The 21,154-nt window shown below is 39.8% G+C and overlaps 1 protein-coding gene across 4 annotated transcripts in view; it reads right to left on the reverse strand.

Annotated features, from left to right (window-relative positions):
- LOC133552085 (cAMP-specific 3',5'-cyclic phosphodiesterase 4B-like) overlaps positions 1-21,154 on the reverse strand; it is a 131,799-nt gene that overhangs the window by 28,635 nt on the left and 82,010 nt on the right. For all 4 annotated transcript variants that reach the window (XM_061899404.1, XM_061899401.1, XM_061899402.1 and 1 more), the window contains one exon: positions 13,046-13,158. In XM_061899404.1, the coding sequence (XP_061755388.1) occupies positions 13,046-13,158 (113 nt within the window). The remainder of the gene's footprint in view (positions 1-13,045; positions 13,159-21,154) is intronic.

Here is a 21,154-nt window from a genome sequence, read left to right on the forward strand (position 1 = left end):
AGATAAAATAAGTCATATTTTTGGTTCCTTTAATAGTTAAAACAAATTTACATTATTGCAATCAGTTGATAAAATATTGTCCTTTACAATTATAAAAGCTTTTTTTTTTTTTGTAAATCTACTACTCTGCTTGCATGTCAGCAGACTGGGGTAGATACTGCTGATATCTATGTATTGAATGAATACACAATCCTTTTGAATCGGGAAAAATATCGTTTTTAAATCAAGAATCGAATTGAAACGAAAAAAATCGATGTACTTTCGAATCGTGACTCCAAGAGTCGATACTAAATCGAATCGTGGGACACCCAAAGATTCACAGCCCTAATATATATATATACATACATACATACATACATGCATGCATAAAAACACACACATGTACATACATACACATATATATGGGTATGCATACATACATACATACATACATGCATAAAAACACACACATGTACATACATACACATATATATGGGTATGCATACATACATACAAAATTGCATGTACGTATATACATACATGCATGCATACATTCAAACAAAAACACACACACACACACATATGTATATATACACATACTGTACATACATACACATATATATGGGTATGCATACATACATACAGTACATACTTGCATGTACGTATATACATACATGCATACATTCAAACAAAAACACACACACACACACACACACACACACACACACACACACACACACACACATATATGTATATATACACATACATACATACACATATATGGGTATGTATGCATACATACATACATACTTGCATGTACGTATATACATACATGCATACATTCAAACAAAAACACACACACACACATATATGTATATATACACATACATACATACACATATATATGGGTATGCATACATACAGTACATACTTGCATGTACGTATATACATACATGCATACAGTCAAACACACATATGCAAGCAGACACACATATATATATATACATACACATACATACATACATACACATATATATGTATATACCAGTATACACAAATATATGTATATATACACATACATACATGCGTACACGTACAGTAAATGTGTATGCATATATACGTACACATGTTGATGTCTATGTATATATACATATATATACATACATACAAACACACATCAATATGTATATATACACAGACGTACACACATAAATTTGTATGCGTACGTACATACATACACATGTTGATGTGTATGTTTATATACATACATATATACATACAAACACACGTGTGTATGTATATATGTATATATATATATATATATATATTAGGGGTGGGCAAATTAGTGCGTTAATTATGAGTTAACTCATCAATCTATTAACGCCGACAATTATTTAATCGCACATTTGCATATGTTGTTTACATGCTTTTATTTTGTTAACGCCTTTTCTTAACAAGATGGCGTGGAGGGGCTCTTGGTAAAGATGGAACATTTGGCAAAAATAGCGGACAATTCTGCAAATGTCCTGGCTGGCTTACAGCGTGGTCACTCCGGGATCACTTACGACCGCCAGACAATTCTGGATGTGGATAGATCGGGCCGTTTTGGACTGAATGAGGCGTGCTTGCTAGAGCGGCTCGCTAGCATGGGAATACTTTGCCGGCTACATCCAGCGGCCTGTGAAGCAGCGGAGTATATGTGTTGTCTGTCTATTTATGAATAATGCAGACCAGGAGTGTTGGCTGACTTCTTAACGTTTGCTTTCAGAGCGTGCATATCACAACATACAAGATGCCGTCATGGCGACACAACCTATACATGCTCCTCACTCCTGTTGCATGCTGGGTAGGGTAGTTCTTTATTTCCCTGGCTCATAACATCACAATATAGTACCATGTATATGATGCCTTCAGTTTATCAAAGCACCAAGCAAACAATCGGAAAATTCCCATCATATCAATTCCTAGATATGGTCATAATTATTTTAAGTGCACTACGCAGAATAAACACAACATTATTAATATTGCTACTACGGATAATTTCATCAAAAATTCCCTAAAACAGCCCACTACCTATAATATAGGTTTTTTAAACATAATAAAAAAAATGTTTCTGCTGTTACCTCAGAAATTGCCTGTTCAGATGTTATGATTGTGGCTCAGAGATTTGTATGTAGATTATATTTATTTTCCATAACAAACAGGATAACTTAAATACCCTGGCAGTGGCAATAAGCTTAAATGTTTGTATTTACATTTTTGGAGTTGATTTCCATCAAATATGCTATTTAACTGCTACTGTTTAACAAGGACTGATTTAAATTGTGTTTGCACAACAAATGTTTTGGCGCTTTTGTTCATGTGGGAGAATATTCCAATAAAGGTGCACTACACACTACTTTTGAATTCATTATTGGGCTTTGTGTATACAATGCAGTTAATCGCGATTAATCGGAGAAATAGTGCGATTAACTCCGATTAAAATTTTTAATCGCTGCCCAGCCCTAATATTTATATATATATATATATATATATATATATATATATATATATATATATATATATATCTTTAGTCCTCCAATGTTATCTTGCATCCATTCCAATAAAGTACTTTTTTTTAATTTTTACATTCACAACAGCCGTCTAATTGCCGTCAACCAAGCGGCAAACATCGACTTCCCTGGGGGAATTTGGCAAAAAAAACAAAAAACCCCACTTTCAAAGCCTTGGCTGGACTCATAAGCAGACTTCCAGAGGCAGTCCATCAAAATCAAAGGGCGCTCAGAAGGAAAAAAAAAAAACTGGAGCCTGGAATCGGCCGACTTTATTCCATCTAAAAGCGAAGTGTTTCTTCTAAGTGGTCGGATGGTTGGAGTCTAGGTGTTCTCCAGGAAACTCAGGACCTGAGTCACAAGTCAGGTTGGATCGTTTAGCCGTGACGGAATACTGGAGGGAAGTGATGCCTTCCGACTAATACAAACCCCGTTTCCATATGAGTTGGGAAATGGTGTTAGATGTAAATATAAACAGAATACAATGATTTGCAAATCCTTTTCAAGCCATATTCAGTTGAATATGCTACAAAGACAACATATTTCATGTTCAAACTCATAAACTTTTGTTGATGCCAGCAACACGTGACAAAGAAGTTGGGAAAGGTGGCAATAAATACTGATTAAGTTGAGGAATGCTCATCAAACACTTATTGGGAACATCCCACAGGTGTGCAGGCTAATTGGGAACAGGTGGGTGCCATGATTGGCTATAAAAACAGCTTCCCAAAAAATGCACAAGAAAGGATGGGGCGAGGTACACCCCTTTGTCCACAACTGTGTGAGCAAATAGTCAAACAGTTTAAGAACAACCTTTCTCAAAGTGACATTGCAAGAAATTTAGGGATTTCAACATCTACGCTCCATAATATCATCAAAAGGTTCAGAGTATCTGGAGAAATCACTCCACGTAAGCGGCATTGAATGACCGTGACCTTCGTATCAAAAAGCGAAATCAATCTCTAAAAGGATATCACCACATGGGCTCAGGAACACTTCAGAAAACCACTGTCACTAAATACAGTTGGTCGCTACATCTGTAAGTGCAAGTTAAAGCTCTACTATGCAAAGCGAAAGCCATTTATCAACAACATCCAGAAACGCCACCCGGCTTCTCTGGGCCCGATATCAGGCTAAGGTGGGTGCCATGATTGGGTATAAAAACAGCTTCTCCAAAAAATGCTCAGTCTTTCACAAGAAAGGATGGGGCGAGGTACACCCCTTTGTCCACAACTGTGTGAGCAAATAGTCAAACAGTTTAAGAACAACCTTTCTCAAAGTGACATTGCAAGAAATTTAGGGATTTCAACATCTACGCTCCATAATATCATCAAAAGGTTCAGAGAATCTGGAGAAATCACTCCACGTAAGCGGCATGGCCGGAAACCAACATTGAACGACCGTGACCTTCCATCTGTATCAAAAACTGACATCAATCTCTAAAGGATATCACCACATGGGCTCAGAAACACTTCAGAAAACCACTGTCACTAAATACAGTTGGTCGCTACATCTGTAAGTGCAAGTTAAAGCTCTACTATGCAAAGCCAAAGCCATTTATCAACAACATCCAGAAACGCCGCCGTCTTCTCTGGGCCCGAGATTATCCAAGATGGACTGACGCAAAGTGGAAAAGTGTTCTGTGGTCTGACCAGTCCACATTTCCAATTGTTTTTGGAAATATTCGATATCGTGTCATCCGGACCAAAGGGGAAGCGAACCATCCAGACTGTTATCGACGCAAAGTTGAAAAGCCAGCATGTGTGATGGTATGGGGGTGCATTAGTGCCCAAGGCATGGGTAACTTACACATCTGTGAAGGCACCATTAATGCTGAAAGGTACATACAGGTTTTGGAACCATCTAAGCGCCGTCTTTTTCATGGACGCCCCTGCTTATTTCAGCAAGACAATGCCAAGCCACATTTAGCACGAGTTACAACAGCGTGGCTTCATAAAAAGAGTGCGGGTACTTTCCTGCCCCGCCTGCAGTCCAGACCTGTCTCCCATGGAAAATGTGTGAAGCGTAAAATAGGACAGCGGAGACCCCGGACTGTTGAAGGACTGAAGCTCTGCATAAAACAAGAATGGGAAAGAATTCCACTTTCAAAGCTTCAACAATTAGTTTCCTCAGTTCCCAAACGTTTATTGAGTGTTGTTAAAAGAAAAGGTGATGTAACACAGTGGTGAACATGCCCTTTCCCAACTACTTTGGCACGTGTTGCAGCCATGAAATTAGACATTTTTCCTAATTTTATAGTATAAGAAAAAGTTGATTTTAGTTGTAGTTTGTGTGTAATTGTTTTTTAATCTTCCTTATTTACTTCAAGTTATTATAGTACGTCTCTATATACAAATGTATTTATTTATTTTGAATTAATTTTGGCCAAAGGGGCGAATTTTTATTTCTTACACACACTTGTTAATACATATGTTGGCCACAGGGGGCGCACTACAAATGTTTACACACACTTGTTATTTCATATGTTGACAGTCATTTTTTTTGGGGGGGGGGGACCACCCTAATTTTGATAGATTTCGCCACCAGGGGTGCAAATGAGACAATTATCTATTACAAAAGGTGATGTAACACAGTGGTGAACATGCCCTTTCCCAACTACTTTGGCACGTGTTGCAGCCATGAAATTCTAAGTTATTATTATTTGCAAAAAAAAATACAATTATGAGTTTGAACATCAAATATGTTGTCTTTGTAGCATATTCAACTGAATATGGCTTGAAAAGGATTTGCAAATATTCTGTTTATATTTACATCAAACACAATTTCCCAACTCATATGGAAACAGGGTTTCCTCATTTATTGGTAATTAATTTATTCCAAGTGAAAAGCTGTACCAGATCTTACCTTGGTCCAACTAGTTTGCATCCCAAAGTTGGTCCTCTCTTTGTCACCGCGACATAGTCCCATTGTCAGGTGGCAAAAAAAACACAAAGCCAGACCAGAAACAACGCTCCAAGTATTGAGGAAAAATAACTGGAGTCTGATCACTTCCTCTCCAACCTTTTCCTCTTATGCAGAAAAGTATTGGGACGGACCGCCTGGCCCACGCGGTCTGGGACTCCGCCCACTTCCCCAATGGCTGTCATTCACAGAGAGCGCCTCTTCTACCACGGACCTGGGCTGCAAATGTGCAGCATACCAGAGTGCATGACCCAAAAAGCATGAACTAAAGTCCACGCTGATGTGGTTTTGTGGAAGAATTCCAAGTACAAACCCTGTTTCCATAAGAGTTGGGAAATTGTGTTTGATGTAAATATAAACAGAATATTTGCAAATCCTTTTCAAGCCATATTCAGTTGAATATGCTACAAAGACAACATATTTGATGTTCAAACTCATAAACTTTAACTTAGAATTAACTTAGAATTTCATGGCTGCAACACATGCCAAAGTAGTTGGGAAAGGGCATGTTCACCACTGTGTTACATCACCTTTTCTTTTAACAACACTCAATAAACGTTTGGGAACTGAGGAAACTAATTGTTGAAGCTTTGAAAGTGGAATTCTTTCCCATTCTTGTTTTATGTAGAGCTTCAGTCCTTCAACAGTCCGGGGTCTCCGCTGTCCTATTTTACGCTTCACACATTTTCCATGGGGAGACAGGTCTGGACTTTCCTAGTTGGGAAAGGGCATGTTCACCACTGTTACATCACCTTTTGTAATAGATAATTGTCTCATTTGCACCCCTGGTGGCGAAATCCATCAAAATTAGGGTGGTCCCCCCCCGAAAAAATGACTGTCAACATATGAAATAACAAGTCTGTGTAAACATTTGTAGTGCGCCCCCTGTGGCCAACATATGTATTAACAAGTGTGTGTAACAAATTAAAATTCGCCCCTTTGGCCAAAATTAATTCAAAATAAATAAATAAATTTGTATATAGAGACGTACTATAATAACTTGAAGTGAATAAGGAAGATTAAAAAACAATTACACACAAACTACAACTAAAATCACCTTTTTCTTATACTATAAAATTAGGAAAAATGTCTAATTTCATGGCTGCAACACGTGCCAAAGTAGTTGGGGAAGGGCATGTTCACCACTGTGTTACATCACCTTTTCTCTTAACAACACTCAATAAACGTTTGGGAACTGAGGAAACTAATTGTTGAAGCTTTGAAAGTGGAATTCTTTCCCATTCTTGTTTTATGTAGAGCTTCAGTCCTTCAACAGTCCGGGGTCTCCGCTGTCCTATTTTACGCTTCACACATTTTCCATGGGAGACAGGTCTGGACTGCAGGCGGGCCAGGGAAGTACCCGCACTCTTTTTTTTACGAAGCCACGCTGTTGTAACACGTGCTGAATGTGGCTTGGCATTGTCTTGCTGAAATAAGCAGGGGCGTCCATGAAAAAGACGGCGCTTAGATGGTTCCAAAACCTGTATGTACCTTTCAGCATTAATGGTGCCTTCACAGATGTGTAAGTTACCCATGCCTTGGGCACTAATGCACCCCCATGACTTTTCAACTTTGCGTCGATAACAGTCTGGATGGTTCGCTTCCCCTTTGGTCCGGATGACATGATGTCGAAAAGTTCCAAAAACAATGTGAAATGTGGACTCATCAGACCACAGAACACTTTCCCACTTTGCATCAGTCCATCTTAGATGATCTCGGGCCCAGAGAAGCCGGCGGCGTTTCTGGATGTTGTTGATAAATGGCTTTGGCTTTGCATAGTAGAGCTTTAACTTGCACTTACAGATGTAGCGACCAACTGTATTTAGTGACAGTGGTTTTTTGAAGTGTTCCTGAGCCCATGTGGTGATATCGTTTTTATTGATACAGTCTGAGGGATGGAAGGTCACGGTCATTCAATGTTGGTTTCCGGCCATGCCGCTTACGTGGAGTGATTTCTCCAGATTCTCTGAACTTTTTGATGATATTATGGAGCGTAGATGTTGAAAATTTCCCCCAAAAATTTGAAATGTGGATTCGTCAGACCACAGAACACTTTTCCAGTCCATCTTAGATGATCTCGGGCCCAGTGAAGCCGGCGGCGTTTCTGGATGTTGTTGATAAATGGCTTTGGCTTTGCATAGTAGAGCTTTAACTTGCACTTACAGATGTAGCGACCAACTGTATTTAGTGACAGTGGTTTTCTGAAGTGTTCCTGAGCCCATGTGGTGATATCGTTTTTTTTTGATACAGTGCCGTCTGAGGGATGGAAGGTCACGGTCATTCAATGTTGGTTTCCGGCCATGCCGCTTACGTGGAGTGATTTCTCCAGATTCTCTGAACCTTTTGATGATATTATGGAGCGTAGATGTTGAACATTTCCAAAAACAATGTGAAATGTGGACTCGTCAGACCACAGAACACTTTTCCACTTTGTCTATGTTAGATGATCTCGGGCTCAGTGAAACTGGCGGCGTTTCTGGATGTTGTTGATAAATGGCTTTCGCTTTGCATAGTAGAGCTTTAACTTGCACTTACAGATGTAGCAACCAACTGTATTTAGTGACAGTGGTTTTCTGAAGTGTTTCTGAGCCCATGTGGTGATATCCTTTAGAGTTGATGTCGTTTTTTTGAGGGATGGAAGGTCAGTTTTTGGGAAGCTGTTTTTATAGCCAATCATGGCACCCACCTGTTCCCAATTAGCCTGCACACCTGTGGGATGTTCCAAATAAGTGTTTGATGAGCACTCCTCAACTTTATCGGCATTTATTGCCACCTTTCCCAACTTCTTTGTCACGTGTTGCTGCCAACAAAAAAAGTTTATGAGTTTGAACATCAAATATGTTGTCTTTGTAGCATATTCAACTGAATATGGGTTGAAAATGATCATTGTATTCTGTTTATATTTACATCAAACGCAATTTCCCACCTCATATGGAAACGGGGTTTGTAAGAAGGCTGTTAAAAGCAGCCAAAGAAGGGGCCTGCCTCACATGGAGAGGGAGATGGTTCCAGAGTTTGGGTCAATAGTAGCGCGATATTATGAAGTGAAGTGAATTATATTTATATAGCGCTTTTCTCTAGTGACTCAAAGCGCTTTACATAGTGAAACCCAATATCTAAGTTACATTTAAACCAGTGTGGGTGGCACTGGGAGCAGGTGGGTAAAGTGTCTTGCCCAAGGACACAAGATGGCAGAACGGGTATCGAACCTGGAACTCTCAAGTTGCTGGCACGGCCGCTCTACCAACCGAGCTATGCTATATAATAGTACGGTACAAGACTACTCTGCAGACTCCAAAACACATTGCAACACCGCTTGGTGTGACTTTGAGGATTGGAGATCATTGTCTGCCAGTGACGTGGTCGCCTGCGAGGAGTCCACTAAACCACCGAGTCAGCGCGGCGTCCATTGTCGTCTGCCAACCAGGAAAATGGAGCGCAGGGCGACGACAGAGACAGGAAACCGGTGTCACGGTCACAGTCCGCCTGCAGAAGCCCTCCTCCCGCCGACCGTAGTGTCCGCTCGGAAATGGCCGACATCACCCCGAATGTTTAGAACGTGACGCCGCCGCGCTGTCTCCTCTGTCTGCAGGGGGCTGAGGTAGAAGTGCCGCTGTGGACTCAGTTCCGGTTCACGCAAGTCAAATAAAGACAGGGATCTGTGTGGATTCAACTTTTTAAGCTACAGAGGCGATATATAAAACATGATCAGGTCCGCTTATTGGTTGGAAGTACAAACCCCGTTTCCATATGAGTTGGGAAATTGTGTTTGATGTAAATATAAACAGAATATTTGCAAATCCTTTTCAAGCCATATTCAGTTGAATATGCTACAAAGACAACATATTTCATGTTCAAACTCATAAACTTTTGTTGTTGTCAGCAACACGTGACAAAGAAGTTGGGAAAGGTGGCAATAAATACTGATAAAGTTGAGGAATGCTCATCAAACACTTATTTGGAACATCCCACAGGTGTGCAGGCTAATTGGGAACAGGTGGGTGCCATGAAAAAAAGCTCCCCAAAAAATGCTCAGTCTTTCACAAGAAAGGATGGGGCGAGGTACACCCCTTTGTCCACAACTGCGTGAGCAAATAGTCAAACAGTTTAAGAACAACCTTTCTCAAAGTGACATTGCAAGAAATTTAGGGATTTCAACATCTACGCTCCATAATATCATCAAAAGGTTCAGAGAATCTGGAGAAATCACTCCACGTAAGCGGCATGGCCGGAAACCAACATTGAATGACCGTGACCTTCAATCTCTTATCAAAAACCGACATCAATCTCTAAAGGATATCACCACATGGGCTCAGAAACACTTCAGAAAACCACTGTCACTAAATACAGTTGGTCGCTACATCTGTAAGTGCAAGTTAAAGCTCTACTATGCAAAGCAAAAGCCATTTATCAACAACATCCAGAAACGCCAGCGGCTTCTCTGGGCCCGAGATTATCCAAGATGGACTGATGCAAAGTGGAAAAGTGTTCTGTGGTCTGACCAGTCCACATTTCAAATTGTTTTTGGAAATATTCGACATCATGTCATCCGGACCAAAGGGGAAGTGAACCATCCAGACTGTTATCGACGCAAAGTGTAAAAGCCAGCATGTGTGATGGTATGGGGGTGCATTAGTGCCCAAGGCATGGGTAACTTACACATCTGTGAAGGCACCATTAATGCTGAAAGGTACATACAGGTTTTGGAACCATCTAAGCGCCGTCTTTTTCATGGACGCCCCTGCTTATTTCAGCAAAACAATGCCAAGCCACTTGTTGCAACAGCGTGGCTTTGTAGTAAACAGAGTGCAGATACTTTCCTGGCCCGCCTGCAGTCCAGACCTGTCTCCCATGGAAAATGTGTGAAGCGTAAAATAGGACAGCGGAGACCCCGGACTGTTGAAGGACTGAAGCTCTACATAAAACAAGAATGGGAAAGAATTCCACTTTCAAAGCTTCAACAATTAGTTTCCTCAGTTCCCAAACGTTTATTGAGTGTTGTTAAGAGAAAAGGTGATGTAACACAGTGGTGAACATGCCCTTTCCCAACTACTTTGGCACGTGTTGCAGCCATGAAATTCTAAGTTATTATTTGCACAAAAATAAATAAAGTTTATGAGTTTGAACATCAAATATGTTGTCTTTGTAGCATATTCAACTGAATATGGCTTGAAAATGATCATTGTATTCTGTTTATATTTACATCTAACACAATTTCCCAACTCATATGGAAACGGGGTTTGTACTTGTTCCAACGTATATCTGTCAAGTGCTAAAAAACGATTGTTGAAGTGGAGGCACGTAAATAAGAGCACATTCTGAAGCGTCTATGCTACATTTTGACCAAAGAACCACCATGACATGTTCTGTAAACCACACGGACGTCTTTAAATGTAGAAATAAATCCTAATATACCTATAAACACTTTAAAAATAACTTGTTTGAAAGGACGTCATATATTAGAGCAGGGGTTCGGCAACCTAAAATGTTGAAGGAGCCATATTGGACCAAAAATACAAAAAATGTCTGGAGCGGCAAAAAAAATAAAAGCCATATTACATACAAATAGTGTGTCTTGAGATATAAATTGAATTAAGAGGACTTAAAGGAAACTAAATGAGCTCAAATATAGCAACAAATGAGACATAATGATGCAATATGTACATACAGCTAGCCTAAATAGCATGTTAGCATCTATTAGCTTGCAGTGACCAATTATGTCCGATTCGCACTCCACATAAGTCGATAACGTCAACAAAACTCACCTTTGTGCATTCTTACACAACGTTAAAAGTTTGGTGGACAAAATGAGACAGAAAAAGAAGTGGCACGAATCACGTCTTAGAAAGTCGGAGAAAGTCCTAGGGTGCGTTCGAGGACCGCCGAAATGAGTAGGACAAAACGGCGCTCGCCAAATACTCGAATCAGTGACGCATGTTTAATATAAACAGTGTGCTTTATAACAATTAGGGAGGTTTGTGTCATGTTTGTCCTCCTACAGAAACTATATCAAAACCAAAAATATGTTTTTTCCCCCTCATCATTTTCCATTTTGCATCCATTTTTGAAAAAGCTCCAGGGAGCCACTAGGGCGGTGCTAAAGAGCTAAAGAGCCGCGGGTTGCCGACCCCTAATCTAGGACAATTGTGTTAGTGTCAATATTTTCAAAATATGTTGGAAAATATGATATATTGTATTATGTTGGAAAAAAATACATTGATTATGTTGTGGGTCGTTTTGACCCGTACTGTGTAAATGCACTCTAAACAGTCAAGAAAACCGGTTAAACCAAAAACTATTTTATTTTAGGTTATATAAACATGAAGAAAAGTGACATACAATACATTTTTTATTCCAATTGTATTATGTTAAGGGTCAATTTGACCCATTTCAGTTTTTGTGTTGATCAAAGTACTGGTTATCCTTTCTTTTTCTTGCTGAAATCTGGTGACTTTTCCTCATCTAGGGTCATGAACTGGTGTGTAAATCTGGACACTTTGTTGTGTCGTGGAATGTTTGTGCAGAGTTTTGTATAAAAAGATGATGTTGCGAGTCATTTTGACCCAGGCGCTTTAATGTGGGTAAATAGCTGTTCAGATCCAAAAATAAACATGTCTCCTTGATGTACTTTTTACTTTGATGTACAATTGTTTGTATTTTGATTGTCTCTGAGACCCAGAGCCAGGTGTGTGAAGAGAGGGAACTTTCTCACACCTGTCCTTGTCTCCTCAGATGTCATCCTTCTGGAGCTCATTTTTGGTGAGTTTCTCAAAGAGATGACATGAGAACAGTGACAAGGACAAGTCTGAGAAAGTTCCCTGGGTCTCAGAGGCAATCAAAATACAAACAATTGTACATCAAAGTAAACAGTACATCAAAGACACTTGTTTATTTTGGCTATTTACCCACATTAAAGTGTCTGGGTCAAAATGACCCGCAACATCATCTTTGTATACAAACTCTGCAAGACATTCCACTGTTCAACAAAGTGTCCAGATTTTACACACCAGTTCATGACCCTAGATGAGGAAAAGTCACCAAATTTCAGCAAGAAAAAGAAAGGATCACCAGTACTTTGATTATCATAAAAACTGAAATGGGTCAAATTGACCCTTAACATAATAGAAGGGTTAATAAAAACAGTGTGCTTCATAACAATTAGGGAGGTTTGTGAAGTGAATTATATTTATATAGCGCTTTTTCTCTAGTGACTCAAAGCGCTTTACACAGTGAAACCCAATATCTAAGTTGGATTTAAACCAGTGTGGGTGGCACTGGGAGCAGGTGGGTAAAAGTGTCTTGCCCGAGGGCACAACGGCAGTGACTAGGATGGCAGAAGCGGGAATTGAACCTGCAACCCTCAAGTTGCTGGCACGCCCGCTCTACCAACCGAGCTAAACCGCCCCATGTGTCATTTTTGTCCTCCTCCAGAAACTATATTAAAACTAAAAATATACTTTTTATATATTTTTTCCATTTTTCTTACATTTTTGAAAGAGTTCCAGAAAGCCACTAAGGCCGCGGGTTGCCGACCCCCGCGTTAGAGAAACAACACCCAGGCAAACATAATCAAAAAACCATAGAAACTGTACCTTGTTGGACGCCATGTCACTGACAGAACGGTAGGTCTGGATGGTCTCCAACTGGTCCAGACACCAGTCCAGCTCTTCCATGGTCTCCATTGCAAGTTTTTGGTAGGACTCATCTGTCAACAGACACATGGACACATAGTCAGGCTCCAGGGGATCTAAATCCACGGCGGAGCCCCCTGGCACCAGGCACGCCGTTTCTGGATGTTGTTGATAAATAGCTTTCGCTTTGCATAGTAGAGCTTTAACTTGCACTTACAGATGTAGCGACCAACTGTATTTAGTGACAGTGGTTTTCTGAAGTGTTCCTGAGCCCATGTGGTGATATCCTTTAGAAATTGATGTCAGTTTTTGATACAGTGATCGAAGGTCACGGTCATTCTATGTTGGTTTCCGGCCATGCCGCTTACGTGGAGTGATTTCTCCAGATTCTCTGAACCTTTTGATGATATTATGGAGCGTAGATGTTGAAATCCCTAAATTTCTTGCAATGTCACTTTGAGAAAGGTTGTTCTTAAACTGTTTGACTATTTGCTCACACAGTTGTGGACAAAGGGGTGTACCTCGCCCCATCCTTTCTTGTGCATTTTTTGGGAAGCTGTTTTTATAGCCAATCATGGCACCCACCTGTTCCCAATTAGCCTGCACACCTGTGGGATGTTCCAAATAAGTGTTTGATGAGCATTCCCCAACTTTATCAGTATTTATTGCCACCTTTCCCAACTTCTTTGTCACGTGTTGCTGGCATCCAATTCTAAAGTTAATGATTATTTGCCCCCAAAAAAAATGTTTATGAGTTTGAACATCAAATAAGTTGTCTTTGTTTGCAAATCATTGTATTCTGTTTATATTTACATCAAACACAAATTCCCAACTCATATGGAAACGGGGTTTGTACATTCATTAGTGCCGCTGTACTTTATTAAAAACCAGTACTCTGCGGAGTTGGAGTACTTGAAACAAGTCGGTCTTTTTTTAGCAGAACGTGTTGCTGTTTTAAGCGATTTGATGCACGTACTTTGTCCACGAAACACGGGTCTTCAACTCAAACGACCTCTCTCCTCGCGGAACCTCATGAGAAGGGTGGTGGTGGGGGGGGAGGGTGTCAGACATCGAGCTGTGTTTGCGCAAGCAACGCAAGACGCCAACTTTGACTCTGACGCTGGGGGTGGGGGAGGCCAAACCAGGACCGAGCACCGGTGCCAAAGAAACCAAAGCACTTCCTACTTTGACCCATGAACTGGCATAGTCCGTGGAGCGGAGTCAATGGAAGGCAAAAGCGGCTACAAAACGAGGCCATTCATGTGGTCGCCGTGCGCGTTTTGGAAAAATGCAGACTGACTTGAGACGATGACGCGTGAGGAAGCAAATGAAACGAGGGAAAAAAAGATGTGTGAATTGGATTGCAAAATATCACCAAAATGATTGTGGTCTTGATTTTGAGGCAAACATTTGACTACATTTGAAAAGAAAATGTTTGGAATAAAATCTACTTATTGTCGTTCATTCAAACGTAAACATTGAATTTACCGTATTTCCTTGAATTGCCGCCGGGTCGAACTCGTTTCGCCAAATAATTAGCATATGCCTAGAATTTCCCCCGGGTCAAACTCGTCACGTCACGAGTGACACTTCACCTGTCATCATTTTTAATCATTTGAGATCGCATAAAGGGAAGAAGACTAAGAGCTATTCAGTAGGATTTAAGGTCCAAGCTATTGAATATGCTAAAAAGAACAGTAAGCAGTTATGTTTTATTAATATACCGTAGCTGCGTGTGTCAAATATGAGTCATTGAATGACTCCCGCCTCCTGGTGGTAGAGGGCGCTACTGATCCTTCTTGCGACTACTCGGCTGCAGACTGACTTGAGATGATGACGCGTGAGGAAGCAAATTAAACGAGGGAAAACAAGATGTGTGAATTGGAATGCTAAATATCATCAATATGATTGTGGTCTTGATTTTGAGGCAAACATTTTACTACATTTGAAAAGAAAATGTTTGGAATAAAATCTACTTATTGTCGTTCATTCAAACGTAAACATTGAATTTACCGTATTTCCTTGAATTTCCGCCAGGTCGAACTCGTTTCGCCAAATAATTAGCATATGCCTAGAATTTCCCCCGGGTCAAACTCGTCACGTCACGAGTGACACTTCACCTGTCATCATTTTTAATCATTTGAAATCGCATAAAGGGAAGAAGATTAAGAGCTATTCAGTAGGATTTAACGTCCAAGCTATTGAATATGCTAAAAATAACACTAAGCAGTTATGTTTTATTAATATACCGTAGCTGCGTGTGTCAAATATGAGTCATTAAATGACTCTCGCCTCCTGGTGGTAGAGGGTGCTAGTGATCCTTCTTGCGCCTACTCGGCTGGAGACTGACTTGAGACGATGACGCGTGAGGAAGCAAATTAAACTAGGGAAAAAAAGATGTGTGAATTGGAATGCAAAATATCATCAATATGATTGTGGTCTTGATTTTGAGGCAAACATTTGACTACATTTGAAAAGAAAATGTTTGGAATAAAATCTACTTATTGTCGTTCATTCAAACATAAACATTGAATTTACCGTATTTCCTTGAATTGCCGCCGGGTCGAACTCGTTTCGCCAAATAATTAGCATATGCCTAGAATTTCCGCAGGGTCAAACTTGTCACGTCACGAGTGACACTTCACCTGTCATCATTTTTAATCATTTGAAATCGCATAAAGGGAAGAAGATTAAGAGCTATTCAGTAGGATTTAAGGTCCAAGATATTGAATATGCTAAAAAGAACAGTAAGCAGTTATGTTTTATTAATATACCGTAGCTGCGTGTGTCAAATATGAGTCATTAAATGACTCCCGCCTCCTGGTGGTAGAGGGCGCTAGTGATCCTTCTTGCGACTACTCGGCTGCAGAAGAAGTGACAACAAGCAGCAAGAGTGTTTATTGTTTCCTCTCGCTTGCACTTTTAACATGGAGGATTACATATCTAAAATAAAACACTTTTCTAAACTGGACTTTCAATCGAAGCAGGAGGTAATAAAGGAAGATCTCCATCGAGATAGAGAGACTTTTGGGGCGGTATAGCTCGGTTGGTAGAGTGGCCGTGCCGTGCCAGCAACTTGAGGGTTGCAAGTTCGATTCCCGCCTACGCCATCCTAGTCACTGCCGTTGTGTCCTTGGGCAAGACACTTTACCCACCTGCTCCCAGTGCCACCAACACCGGTTTAAATGTAACTTAGATATTGGGTTTCACTATGTAAAGCGCTTTGAGTCACTAGAGAAAAGCGCTATATAAATATAATTCACTAATTCACACTTTTAAAACTGAAGAAAGATAAGGAAGACTTCTATAAACAAGTCATCAATGCTTTTGATCAGAAGGAGCCGCGCATGGACTTCATTTCTAAGTAAAGTTAAGACCGTAATAACGTCTTAGATTGGTCACATCTAGTCTTAGACTTAGATTGGTCACATCTGGTCTTAGACTTAGATTGGTCACATCTGGTCTTAGACTTAGATTGGTCACATCTGGTCTTAGACTTAGATTGGTCACATCTGGTCTTAGACTTAGATTGGTCACATCTGGTCTTAGACTTAGATTGGTCACATCTGGTCTTAGACTTAGATTGGTCACATCTGGTCTTAGACTTAGATTGGTCACATCTGGTCTTAGACTTAGATTGGTCACATCCAGTTTTAGACTTAGATTGGTCACATCTAGTTTTAGACTTAGATTGGTCACATCTAGTCTTAGACATATATTGGTCACATCTAGTCTTAGACTTAGATTGGTCACATCTAGTCTTAGACATATATTGGTCACATCTAGTTTTAGACTTAGATTGGTCACATCTAGTCTTAGACTTAGATTGGTCACATCTGGTCTTAGACTTAGATTGGTCACATCTGGTCTTAGACTTAGATTGGTCACATCTGGTCTTAGACTTAGATTGGTCACATCTGGTCTTAGACTTAGATTGGTCACATCTGGTCTTAGACTTAGATTGGTCACATCTGGTCTTAGACTTAGATTGGTCACATCTGGTCTTAGACTTAGATTGGTCACATCTGGTCTTAGACTTAGATTGGTCACATCCAGTTTTAGACTTAGATTGGTCACATCTAGTTTTAGACTTAGATTGGTCACATCTAGTCTTAGACATATATTGGTCACATCTAGTCTTAGACTTAGATTGGTCACATCTAGTCTTAGACATATATTGGTCACATCTAGTTTTAGACTTAGATTGGTCACATCTAGTCTTAGACTTAGATTGGTCACATCTAGTCTTAGACATATATTGGTCACATCTAGTTTTAGACTTAGATTGGTCACATCTAGTCTTAGACATATATTGGTCACATCTAGTCTTGGACTTAGATTGGTCACATCTAGTCTTGGACTTAGATTGGTCACATCTAGTCTTAGACTTAGATTGGTCACATCTAGTCTTAGACTTAGATTGGTCACATCTAGTAGGTAAAGTGACGGCCTTGCAGTTGTTGGCTCAAACTCACATTGTTATTGAACTCTTTCCTAGTGAATTTTCCACCTGTTTTCCCTCATTCTGATCTACTCAGAAGAAATGAGTAACAATCAAGTCTCCTATTTACCCAACATTGTGAAATCTCATTCCTAACATTACTTGTGACAAATACGGTGTGTCTCTCCTTCCAGTCTAGAACCCGGAGGAGAGATGGTAGCTTTCACATCTGGATCTCCCCACCTTCCCTTCCCCCCCGAAAGACCCGTCGACCTTGCAAGTCTCACACATGGAACACATTTTCTGCATCTGCTGAACACAAACAGACAGCCGGCCTTGCTTCTCCCCGTTTTACGTCAATGAGGTGGATCAAAGGGCTGAGCTGGTGCACAGACTCCCAACAAAGACCAGCAGTCAAATCTCAAATCTCACTGCAGGCATGTGCTGCGGAAAAACCCCAACTTGTCAAAGTTAGTTAGGGACCAACCCCAAGATGCAGAGAAGGAGGCGGGGCATTGAGTAAGGAAACATGGTGTCACCCCAAGATGCAAATGGACCTGACGGGACAGGAATAGCAGGTGAGAGCTTGATTTAATATACAAAAATTAAATAACACGGGTACAAAAACGGGCAAAAGACGCACGGGAAGCTAAGCTAAAACTTAGCACGGAAAACAGAGTCCATATGACTTGGTATAGAACACTGCTTAACTGTTAGGGTGCTAACCTTAGCATGATAGCAAGCTAACTTAAGCATGCTAACTTTTTCCTCTCACATCATAGTGCTAACTTTACATTTATTTCCTTAATTACACAGCCATACACGTTACAGTCATATAACTTGGTATGGAACACTGCTTAACTGTTAGCATGCTAACCTTAGCATACTAGCAAGCTAACTTAAGCATGCTAACTTTTTCATTCAACATTATAGTGCTAACTTTACGTTTATTTCCCTAATTCCACAGCCATACACCTTACATTCATATAACTGGGTATGTAACACTGGTTAACTGTTAGCATGCTAACTTTAGCATACCAACAAGATAACTTAAGCAGGCTAACTTTTTAACTAACTTTACGATTATTTCTGTAATTACACAGCCATACACGTTACAGTCATATAACTTGGTATGGAACACTGCTTAACTGTTAGGGTGCTAACCTTAGCATGCTAGCAAGCTAACTTAAGCATGCTAACTTTTTCATCTCACATGATAGTGCTAACTTTACGTTTATTTCCCTAATTCCACAGCCATACACCTTACAGTCATATAACTTGGTATGGAACACTGGTTAACTGTTAGCATGCTAACAAGCAAACTTAAACATGCTAACTTTTTCAACTCACATGATAGTGCTAGCTTTACGTTTATTTCCCTAATTCCACAGCCATACACCTTACAGTCATATAACTTGGTATGGAACACTGGTTAACCGTTGGCATGTTAACATTAACATGCTAGCAAGCTAACTTAAGCATGCTAACTTTTTCATATCACATGATAGTGCTAACTTTACGTTTATTTCTGTAATTACACAGCCATACACCTTACAGTCGTATAACTTGGTATGGAACACTGGTTAACCGTTAGCATGCTAACATTAACATGCTAGCAAGCTAACTTAAGCATGCTAACTTTTTCCTCTCACATTATAGTGCTAACTTTACGTTTATTTCCCTTATTCCACAGCCATACACCGTACAGTCATATAACTTGGTATAGAACACTGCTTAACTGTTTGCGTGCTAACTTTAGCATGCTAGCAAGCTAACTTAAGCATGCTAACTTTTTCCTCTCACATTATAGTGCTAACTTTACGTTTATTTCCCTAATTCCACAGCCATACACCTTACAGTCATATAACTTGTTAAGGAACACTGGTTAACTGTTAGCGTGCTAACTATAGCATGCTAGCAAGCTAGCATAAGCATGCTAACTTTTTCCTCTCACATTATAGTGCTAACTTTACATTTAGTTCCCTAATTCCACAGCCATACACCTTACAGTCATATAACTTGGTATGGAACACTGCTTAACTGTTAGCATGCTAACAAGCTAACTTAAACATGCTAACTTTTTCCTCTCACATTATAGTGCTAACTTTACGCTTATTTCCCTTATTCCACAGCCATACACCTTACAGTCATATAACTTGGTATGGAACACTGGTTAACTGTTAGCATGCTAACATTAACATGCTAGCAAGCTAACTTAAGCATGCTAACTTTTTCATTCAACATTATAGTGCTAACTTTACGTTTATTTCCCTTATTCCACAGCCATACACCTTACAGTCATATAACTTGGTATGGAACACTGGTTAACTGTTAGCGTGCTAACTATAGCATGCTAGCAAGCTAGCATAAGCATGCTAACTTTTTCCTCTCACATGATAGTGCTAGCTTTACGTTTATTTCCCTAATTCCACAGCCATACACCTTACAGTCATATAACTTGGTATGGAACACTGGTTAACTGTTAGCATGCTAACAAGTTAACTTAAGCATGTTAACTTTTTCCTCTTACATGATAGTGCTAACTTTACGTTTATTTCCCTAATTCCACAACCATACACCTTACAGTCATATAACTTGGTATGGAACACTAGTTAACTGTTAGCATGCTAACATTAACATGCTAGCAAGCTAACTTAAGCATGCTAACCTTTTCCTCTCACATCATAGTGCTAACTTTATGTTTATTTCCCTAATTCCACAGCCATACACCTTACAGTCATATAACTTGGTATGGAACACTGGTTAACTGTTAGCGTGCTAACTATAGCATGCTAGCAAGCTAACTTAAGCATGCTAACTTTTTCATCTCACATGATAGTGCTAACTTTACGTTTATTTCTGTAATTACACAGCCATACACCTTACAGTCATATAACTTGGTATGGAACACTGGTTAACTGTTAGCGTGCTAACAGTAACATGCTAGCAAGCTAACTTAAGCATGCTAACTTTTTCCTCTCACATGATAGTGCTAACTTTACGTTTATTTCCCTAATTCCACAGCCATACACCTTACAGTCATATAACTTGGTATGGAACACTGGTTAACCGTTAGCATGCTAACATTAACATGCTAGCAAGCTAGCATAAGCATGCTAACTTTTTCCTCTCACATGATAGTGCTAACTTTACGTTTATTTCCCTAATTCCACAGCCATACACCTTACAGTCATATAACTTGGTATGGAACACTGGTTAACTGTTAGCATGCTAACTATAACATGTTAGCAATCTAACATAAGCATGCTAACTTTTTCATCTCACATGATAGTGCTAACTTTACGTTTATTTCCCTTATACCACAGCCATACACCTTACAGTCATATAACTTGGTATGGAACACTGGTTAACTGTTGGCATGCTAACATTAACATGCTAGCAAGCTAACTTAAGCATGCTAACTTTTTCATTCAACATTATAGTGCTAACTTTACGTTTATTTCCCTAATTCCACAACCATACACCTTAAAGTCATATAACTTGGTATGGAACACTGGTTAACTGTTAGCATGCTAACATTAACATGCTAGCAAGCTAACTTAAGCATGCTAACTTTTTCCTCTCACATGATAGTGCTAACTTTATGTTTATTTCCCTAATTCCACAGC

This window comes from Nerophis ophidion, linkage group LG04 (genome assembly GCF_033978795.1).
Source record: "Nerophis ophidion isolate RoL-2023_Sa linkage group LG04, RoL_Noph_v1.0, whole genome shotgun sequence".
NCBI classification, from domain to species: domain Eukaryota; kingdom Metazoa; phylum Chordata; class Actinopteri; order Syngnathiformes; family Syngnathidae; genus Nerophis; species Nerophis ophidion.